Source organism: Nannospalax galili, unplaced genomic scaffold (assembly GCF_000622305.1).
Source record: "Nannospalax galili isolate Female #2095 unplaced genomic scaffold, S.galili_v1.0 scaffold944, whole genome shotgun sequence".
Taxonomy (NCBI): Eukaryota; Metazoa; Chordata; class Mammalia; order Rodentia; family Spalacidae; genus Nannospalax; species Nannospalax galili.
This window is the reverse complement of record NW_008352899.1, coordinates 2,354,445-2,364,444: the sequence shown is the minus strand read 5'-3', so window position 1 is coordinate 2,364,444 and position 10,000 is coordinate 2,354,445. Positions and strand designations below refer to the sequence as shown.

Genomic DNA, 10,000 nt, shown 5'->3' with positions numbered 1-10,000 from the left:
AACAAAAGTCAAAAGTCAATTTCAGCATGTTGGTTACTGGTCAAATTTTTGGTTAGTGGCTAGCCTATTCTATATGAAACTTTATTCTTGAACATTCTGAATTGAAAATTTTTATTACCTAAAACTAATCTATCTTTTTGATGCCCCCCTACCCCCCCTCAACCCCCCCCCCAAAGCAAACAAAAGTCAATTTCAGCATGTTGGTTACTGGTCAAATTTTTGGTTAGTGGCTAGCCTATTCTATATGAAACTTTATTCTTGAACATTCTGAATTGAAAATTTTTATTACCTAAAACTACTCTGTTTTTGATCTTTTTGAGACAGGGTTTCCCTGTAGCCCCAGCTGACCTGGATTTGCTATGGAGACTGGCTAGCCTTGAATCCAGAGATCTGCCTGTCTCTAACACTAGTGCTGGGATTAAAGGCCTGCACCACCCTGCCCAGTATGCCCAAAACTTCTTTAACTTGACTTCAACATCAGACTTTTCTGTTTTTTGAGATAGGGTCTCTTGTAGTCCTGGTCTCCAATTCACTATTTTAGGATGACCTGCCTGACCTCTCAGGTGCTGAGATTGTAGGCCACCACACCCATTTTTCTTAATGGGTCTTACTGCCATTAGCCGTCACAGTTCAGTCATGTGCATGACAGTCAAGTCATGTCCTCTCTTGTTTTCAAACTGTTTAAGTATATTTGTAGTCTTTAGGATCAAAGTTCAATACAGCTTTCTAGGTCTTCCATAGTCTGGCCCCTGGCCACCCTTCCAGGCACTACCTGCAACTTCTAGTCATTCTTAAAATGTTAGTTTCCTAAGTGATTCTTTTCCACCCTAGGCTTTGCCATTACTATGTGAAACACTCACAGCTAGGTCTCGGGTCTTGCCTCTGATGCTAAGTGTTTTTCAGTCTGTTTCTAGAACTCACTAACCAGTACTGCTGTTTGATACTTTCTGAGTTCCTTGTATTTTGCAATGGACTATAAATTTGTTGCAAGCAGGGATACTGTCTAGACAGTCTGAGCAATGTGGTTGACAGAGCAGGCAGATACTACTGAGTTACTGAATATTTCAGCCATTCATACTTAAAGACTTCATTACTTTTTTCTCTTTGATTACAGTGTTGGTAGCCTTATACGAAGAACCAGAGAAGCCTACTAGTGCTCTGGAGTATCCTTTTCATCTTCCAAATTTAAAAAGGCTGTAGTTTTGAAGTTCTAATTTTTTTTTTAAAATAGTAACTTTTAAAATACTTTTGCTTATTGAAAAAGTTGTTTTGAGTTTGAGTATTCACATGATCTCGGGATAAATGCTGGTGGTGTGGTGGGTGACTGGCAGCTGCGTTGAACTCTCTCCTCACTCAACTCTAAGAAGTAAATTCTTAACATCGATGTTAGTTTTTTAAAGCATCACTTAGGAGCTGCTACCCCAGAAAACCCGGAAATAGAGCTACTTCGCCTAGAATTGGCAGAAATGAAAGAGAAATATGAAGCTACTGTAGAAGAAAATAAAAAACTGAAAGCAAAGGTAAATTTTTAAAAAGGAATTCATGGTCATATTAAAACTAATTTTGCCTTTAATAGTTTTCTGATGGAATCCTTACTAAAGGGCCAGGAATGTAACTCAGTAGTAGAGCATTTACCTAGCATGCACAAATGCCCTGGCTTCAGTCCCCAGCACAACACCAAACTAAACAGATAAAAACCCAGACCTTACTAAAATGGGCAGCAGAGGAAGGATCAGTTTGAGTCCAATGCAAGGCAAACCTATACCCATCTAGAAAATCACAAGGCAAACCATAAACAGGATAAGCAAAGTATGGTCAAGAAAAGTCTTGCCAACCTACATCAACAAAAAAGTGCAATCTTGGTTCATGCTAGTACGTGGGTAGTCTTAAGATTCTTAAGCAGTTGAGGGCAGTCCAGCCAGGGCACCTCCAAGAATGGTGCAGTGCAGGGTGCAGTCATCCAGGGTGCTAGCCCTGAGTTCACAAACTGGCATAAGTAAACGGCACTCAATTTCTAATTAGGTTTTTTTCTCAATTCCCATAAACTTCAGAGTCAATTCTTAAGTCTGAGGTCTACCACATTTTGAATCACATAATGCAATTTTCAAGCCTCACAGCTAATTGGAAGACCTCAAATCTTAGTCTAGTATTCTTGCAAGGACTCACAACTTAGGAAAATGCAGTGTCTTAAAATTATTGAAGATGTAGCAGTGTATAATTGCTAGTTAACTCTGGTACTTTCTTGTTTTTTTTTTTTTAGACAGGTCTCACTGTGTAGCCCCGACTGACCTGAAACTTAGAGACCCACCTGCCTCTGTTTCCTCAGTGCTGGGACTAACATGTACACCACCATGCCCAGCCTCTCTAGTACTTTTAAAGTCCAACATTAATTACATCTTTTGTTGCATGGCCATACTAACAGAAACTCTATAGCCTTCTCCTCTGCTTTTTTAGTGAAGAGGATAGTTCCTTATTCTAAGGCACAGCATTCTTGGAAAGATAGAGATGATTATGTATTAAGTATCTGAACAGTTTAGTTATGAATTTAGCTGAATGGTTTAAAAAGGATATATAACAAATTGATTACTAATTAAAGTGAATATAGTATCTAATCTTATTTTGTTTTGCTAAGTTTTTTACCCAATTTGAAATAAAATTCACCTAAACCCCTCTGTCTTTGCCTCATAGCTTGCTCAGTATGAACCACCTCAGGAGGAGAAGCGTGCTGAATAAGATTCTTCTCAGTTGAAAAGACACTGAAAAATGGTTTTGTATCACTTGAAAAGTTTGTATACTATATAATCTTTTCTGAACAGATGCTATAAAACTTTTAATATGTTAAATTCACTTACCACACTTTAACTGTTATAAACACATATACTTAGAATCACCAATAAAAACTCAACATAACTTTCTTTGGGTCTTAAGACAGGAGAATCCAAAGTAGATTTGGAAGAAAGCCTGAACAGCCATAGAACCTAACACCTCACAAGACATTATTTATTGTCCAATTAGGAATTATGGTACTGATTGTATTTTAGCCTAGGAATATCTGCACGGAGCTATTTGGTTATTTCAGGATATATGTGCAATAGGTACAATCATTCTTAACGTCATATTCCCTGTAGACAGCTGCAGAGATCTATGTGATGTAAGATGCTTTTGCATGGGTTCCCATGAGTTCTCTGCTCGTTTATGTAGTGTGGAACAAATAACTCTTCTTTGCCAACACTTTGCCTTAGGTAACTATGTGTGTGCCAGTGTGAACTCTGACACCACGTTTTCATCTATGCAATCATGCCCATCTGATAATGTGCTGCCGTGCTGTGTGCTTTAGTGGGTCTGCTTTCAGTCCGCTTAATGACGTAGCTCCCCTGACTGTAATTTATGTAACTTTAAACAGGACCACACTCTTACCCTGCCTTAGTTGAGCACAGAAGAGAGGTAAATATAAAATTCTGGGTTCACACACAAGCTGGGATGGGAAGGGGAATGAGCCACATACCACAGATGAGTATAGTAAATAATTATATAGTGCTTTTTTTTTTACCCCTCAAAAGTATTATTTTGAGCCTTAAATTCATTCATTCTTCATTATCCCTGTGAAGTAGGTAGGAAAGTATGAGGGAGGTTAGGTGCTGAAGTTTTAAGCCAAAGACAGACATTTATACAAAACTGTTGCTAACTGTAGAACCCTAGGCATGTCAGACTGACTTTCCTCATCTATTGAGAACATCAGTACTGCCTACCTCACAGGGTTGTTGTGAGGGTCAAATGAGAGAATGTATATGAAAGATCTGTAAATGTAAAGTGTACTTGTTTTGTTAGTCCTTTTTTTTTTAATTTTCTTGAGGGTCTTAGGTAGCCCAGGCTGGCCTGAACTTCTGATCTTCTTGCCTCCATCTCCTGAGTGCTGGGGTTATAGGCATTCACCAGTATACCTGGTACGTTTTCCTTTCTTTGGAAAGAATTAGTCAGGTGTTCTGTTGATCACTTACTTTCCTCAGTGACAGACATTTAAATCCTATTTCATGTATTCTATCCTTATTGTTACAGAGCCTGTCTTTGTGTTTTGATCAAAGCATACATCCAATGAAAGCTGGTTCAACCAGCAGAGACACAGGCACCTGCTGGAAACTCTGACCAAGTCATTTACAAGGGCATTGTAATCAGTCATGGTGGCAACACTGCCAATGGTCTGTATCTCTTTTAGTCACAAGTTTGTTTGTGACAGTGCCAGATACTACTGGAAGAAATCCAGTTGGACAGATTTCTTTTACCAATTTGAGTACCTTCTGCATGAACAGCAGTAGGCTAAGTGCTGGGTGCAATAGAGATGAATGACTGGAAGTAGGCAATGAGAGACATGTATACAAACAACTACAAGGTGGGTTAGGATGTGCTAAGAGCCAAAAGAATAAAAAACAGGGTTCCATGATAGTCAGGATGACTTAAATAGTTGGTGTGGCAGTCCCTTTGTGGATACAGACAAATACTTTTTTTTTTTTTTTCTGGCAACCAAGCCTTGTCTTTTTTTTAATAATTTCATTTTATTTCATGTGTACTAGTATTTTTTCCTGAATGTTATGTATGTGCACCATATGCACGCCTGGTGCCTGCTGAAGCCAAGAGGGCACTGGATCCCTTGAACGTGGAGTTACAAATGGTTGTGAGCTGTGGGTGCTGGAAACCTAACCCCGAGTCCTCTGTATAAACAGCAACTAGTCTTAACCACTGAGCCATCTCTCCAGTCCCCTCCTTTGCTTTTTTCTCATGGTACTAGTGTTAGTATTTATGTCATCAAGTCAACGATTGTCTCTTACACCACTTTTTTGTACATAGTGCATGTAGCCCTGGCTGGCTTGGAACTTGCTTTGTAGACCATATATGCCTCCCAAGTGCTGGGATTAAAGGGTACATGCCACCAGGCCTGGCCTTTTCAACATTTTTAGCATGGATTTGGATGAAGACTGCATACAAGATGATGCTTAATGGGATAGAAAATGTAAGCTATCAGTTTAGTTCCTGCCATGCTTTATAGCTGCCTTATCTATAAAAAAAAAATGTTGGACTGTAGAGATGGCTCAGCAGGTAGCAATGCTTGTACACAGACCTGAGGACCCAAATTTAGTCCTTGAATCCCAGAAGGGGGCAGGAGAGAACCCACTCCCCATAGTTGTCATCAGACCTACTACATGTACACACTTGCACTCCATGCACATTAAAAAAAAAAATCTAGGCATGGTGGTTCATGCCTATAACCTAGCATTTGAGAAGTGGATGCATGTCAGGAGTTCAAGGTCATCTGACTTCATAGAGGCTGGCTTGGGTTACATAAGACCTGTTTGACCACCCCCCAAAAGGCATATATAGATCTCCCCACATACTGTCTTCCCTTATAAGGTTATTGAAAGCATCAAACTGAATATAATGGGTATAAAAGTACCTTGCAAACTAAAGGACTACCCACAGATCAGACAGTAGTGCCTGATCTGTAAGTGCCACAGAACTGGAAAGGCTGCTTCGCAGACTAGTTTGGAATAGGGTTTAACATGATAACCTAGAGTACCTATGCTGCTGGGCCTAAATGAGAAAGTTAAAAATATCAAGTCATATTTAGGTTAAAAAATGCAGTTGCCAGGTGTGGTGGTACACACCTTTAATCAGAGGCAAATGGATCTGAGTTCTAGGCCAGCTGGGACCTACATGGAGACCGTGTCTCAAAAAGATGGAAAGAAAAAAAAAAAAAATGCTGTTAATACAAGGTTAGTGGGGCGGGTAGTGCTGGTGATAATGCGAACCACTTATACTGCAAGGAAACTTAAACTCCATTCTGGAAAACAGAAATACTGTCCAGGTGCTAAACAGTCTTCCTAAAGGCTATTGGTCAGTTACTGCTCTGTGGGTGCCAGGCCTTTGAAGTATTTGACAAGCTTGAATGCATTTTAAGGAAGAAGGGAGAATAGGGAGAGGGGATCAAAATAGGCTGAGCTATTCAGTGTGGAGTCCCTAGCTACGTATGGCGATTAACCCTGCTCTGGAGTCAATCTGGCAACATTTCTAGTACTCTGCACATGTAGCTGGCGGGTACTGTCCCGAATGGTAGTTTCAAAACATTTCTACCACCACGGACAATCCTACGGAACAATACCAGAGAAGAAATGGTTGAAGCAACTGAGGATAATGGGAAAGAGACCTTTTTTGGCCTAGAACTTGCTGTTATATCAAGCTGGCATCAAATTTGCAGCATTCCTCCTGCCTCTGCTCAAATGCTGGGAATACATGTCTGTGACACCACCAGGCTGAGAAGGCTTTTGGTGCATAATAAAGACTTTAATAGTAGAAGGACCATTATGAAATAGTGGTGAGAATGATTTTGAAACATTGAGACGGTCTCATGTAGCTCAGGCTGGCCTCAAACTCAATATATAGCAGAGGATAACCTTGAACTTCTGATCCTTTGGCTTCTACCTCCCTACAATGATTACAGATGTGCTATCATTCATGCCTGGTATATAAAGTACTGGGGCTGCAACCCAGCGTTTCACAAACACCAAGCAAGCACTCTACCAACTGAGCTACATCAACTGAGCTACTTCTCCCACCCCTTAACTTTTAAACAGAACAAGAGACTTGGCTTAGTGGGTAAAGTGTTTGCCACATGAGTGTGAGGACTTGAACTCAATTTCCTAGAATCCATACCAAGCTGGGCACAGTATTATGTGTCTAATCCCAGTGCTCCTATGGAGTGATGGGAGGCAGACAAGAGAGTCTTTAGAAACTTGTAGGCTAGCTAGCCTGGCATATGCAGTGAAAAACAACAAAGATCCAATCCCAGAAATCAAGGTGGAAGGAGAGGACAGACACCCAAGGTTGTCCTGTACTCATGCCCATACTTACACACAAACTTTATTATAGGTGCCTTTCAAGATTGAGCTCCTTTGGAAGTATAGTCAGTTTTCTGTATGCATGGGCTCCACATCCATGGACTCAACTGGATTGAAAAGATTTAGGCAAAAATTGTACTGAACATGTACAAACTTTATTCTTTATGCAATACAGTATGACAGCTATTTGCATCCACACCCCTCCCCTTTGTGTGTTTGTGTATGTGTAAGTCAGGATGGCCTGGAATATGATATGTTAGAGCAGGCTTACTTTGAATTTGTGGAGTTCTCTTGCATCTGTTTCCCTGGTGCTGAGATTTAGAGTACTGGGTATTGTAATTAATGCAGAGATGATAGAAAGTATATGGGAAGATGTTCATAGGTACATATATGCAAATAGTAGCCCATTTTATATAAGGAACTTGACTGCTGCTAATCTGTTCATGAGACTGGAGAGTGTCCCATAGGTAGTCTCCCATGGATATGGAAGGATACCTGTGTGTAAGTGCATTCTGCAGGTCTAACTGACACTGTAGAGTTGATTCTTTTCATTTGAGAGGTTGGAATGATCACTAAGGCTATGTCCTGCCTTCTGGGCTGAGGCATAACCAAAGTCCTAAACCTAGATGAGTAATCAAGTCAATCTCTGGGTTGAGGATGTAGCTCAGTGGTAGTTTTCCTAGCATGCAGCAAGGCCCTGGGTTCCATCCAACAGTATTGCAAACAAAACAAATCAGTTACCTTATAAAATCAAGACCTCCCCTTAAAAAATAGAATATTTAAATATATATTATACACACACACACACACACACACACACACACACGTTACTTGCCCTCACGTGGTTGATTCAGGTACACCAACATTGGTAACCTAGGGAGCATGAAGAGATTATTTAAATGGAGACCAGGCTGGCCTTGAACTCAGAGATCCGCCTACCTCTGCCTCCCAAGTGCTGGGATTAAAGGTGTGTGCTACCACGCTGGGCCATGACTGTACTTTTAAGTACAGTCCTTATAAAAAAATCAAAGCCCTCCTCTTAGAAAATGTTTATTATAATATTAATATATATATATATATGTATATATATGACTGTACTTTTAAGTTTTAGTCTTGTCAAATTTCCATTTCTGGGGGCTAGAGCAGTGGCTCAGAGCTTAAGAGCACTAGACCACTGGACTGTCTTTCAGAGGACTGGGGTTCTGTTCCCAGCATCTGCATAGTGGTTAATAACCATTCCTAACTCCCGTTCTAGGGGATATGGTGCCCTCTTCTGTCCTAGGGGCATTGCAGACATGGGTACACTTTTATGCAGACAAAACGTATAAAAAGTAAAAATAAGGGGTTGGAGAGATGGCTCAGTGGTTAAGAGCACTGGTTGCTCTTGTAGAGAACCCAGGTTCTTTTCCCAGTACCCACATGGTGGCCAACAACAATCCGTAACTCCAGTTCCAGGGGATTTGACATCCTCTTCTATCCGCCTAGGGCTTTGCATGGTATGGGTGCACTTACATACATGCAGGCAAAACGTAACATTAAAAAAATTGGGGGGGGGGCTCTTTTTGAGACAGGGTCACCCTGTGGCCCCAGCTGGCCTGGAACTTACTATGTATGTACATCAGGTTGGCCTTGAACTCAGAGATCGCCTGCCTCTCCAGGGTGCTGGGACTAAAGGCATGCACCACATCTGGCCAAAAGAATTTATTTTGAAAAAAATTTAGTATCTGATAGGAAAAAAGTAGGTGGAGAATGAGCGAATGGATGATGAGGCACCGAGGCACAGCTAAAACTCCATCAAAATAGGGTTTATTAGCAAAGGAACACGGGGCAGATTCCCTTCCGGGCAGGGAAAATGTCTGCCTGGGTCTTGAGCTGGGGTCTTTTTAAAAGGGAGGCTTCTGCTTCCAGAAGAAGGCGGGAAGATGTATTTTTTTTAAGGTGGGGGGTGGGGCGGGAGAGCAGGACTGTTAAAACCTATCCAGGTGGGTGGGTGGGGGTGGTGGGAGAGCAGGACTGTTAAAACCTATCCACTTTAGAGATCAAAAGGGAAGCCTGCTGTGTTGGCCAAACAGTGGAGAAAAGTCTGCTTCTCTTGACTTCAAAGACCAAGGTGCTTATCAGCTAGGTTCCCTTTTCTCAGGAGCATGAGAAGTCCTTGGAATCCTGCTGGTGAGGGGGCAGGGCTATCTGAACCTTAACAATATCTAACTCGAGTCTGAACCGTGAAAACTCCTTTACAGCTTTCTCAAACAGTCTAGTAGCAAGCATTTGGTTTCATTATTCATAATTCCTTTGGTTTCTAATCTGAAGTCACAGAAGACAAGTGTTCTATTCATTGGTGGATGGAGAAGGAGGCTTTAAGTGGGAACAAGGGAAAACTGAGTTAGGTGGGATGAAACGGCAGTGTCCTACCTGATCTGCTGAAGAAACATAAGATGATCTAGCTTGGTAGCTTTTACTTTCCAGTCAGGGTCCAGCTATCTGCTATAACAAGTTATCACGGCGATCCACGACTGCCTTTGTCCTCTTCCTGGCCCCTCCTTTACTCCTGCACATCCCAACTGCATCCATCCTTCTAGACTGGCTCTCACATTACCACCTCCTGCGGACTTCTTCGACCAATTCTGGAACGTTTCATCTGTGCTCAAGGCCTTCCACATCAACTCTACCAACTTCTACTTACGCGAAGGTCCAATCTCTGTTAACCTTCACCAAATCGAGGCATGGTGAGTCCGAGTCGGTTTCAGTTTCCAGTCCCTTCCCGGGTTTCCAGGACATCGCAGGCACCAGTAAATACTGGCTGGGCGAGTACAACCGGAGGAGGAGGACAATGAGGTCTCAGGCCAGATGTCCCGAGCATCATCTCTCCACCGGTGCTCACGGAGCCCGGAAGAAGGCGGGGGCGCGGTGCGGAACGCGGTGCGCGCAGGGTAAGGCGGCGATGCAAGCGGGCTGTGCCCCGGGGCCAGGCCCGGGAGCCTAGCGAGAGGCGCGGCCCGGTTGCTCTCCACGTGACTCCTCCTCCCGTCCCCCGCCCCCCCCACGGCCCTGGCGAGTCAGATGATTCCGAGCACGTGACGGCCACCACCTACCCTGCTGCTCCGGAGTGGCGG

The 10,000-nt window shown here is 42.4% G+C and overlaps 1 protein-coding gene and 1 long non-coding RNA gene across 2 annotated transcripts in view; one reads left to right on the top strand and one right to left on the bottom strand.

The window, feature by feature from the left end:
• Mycbp (MYC binding protein) overlaps window positions 1–2,910 on the top strand; it is a 9,188-nt gene extending 6,278 nt beyond the window's left edge. The window contains exons 3-5 of the mRNA XM_008850229.3: window positions 1,115–1,163; window positions 1,391–1,520; window positions 2,689–2,910. Of these exons, the coding sequence (XP_008848451.1) occupies window positions 1,115–1,163; window positions 1,391–1,520; window positions 2,689–2,733 (224 nt within the window). The 3' untranslated portion in view covers window positions 2,734–2,910. The remainder of the gene's footprint in view (window positions 1–1,114; window positions 1,164–1,390; window positions 1,521–2,688) is intronic.
• A 643-nt stretch (window positions 2,911–3,553) lies between these two features.
• LOC115067175 lies at window positions 3,554–9,972 on the bottom strand. The gene is made up of 2 exons (XR_003846613.1): window positions 9,300–9,972; window positions 3,554–6,994 (listed from the first exon to the last, which is right to left on the bottom strand). It is a non-coding gene; the product is annotated as an uncharacterized LOC115067175 (long non-coding RNA).
• Window positions 9,973–10,000: the final 28 nt, after the last annotated feature.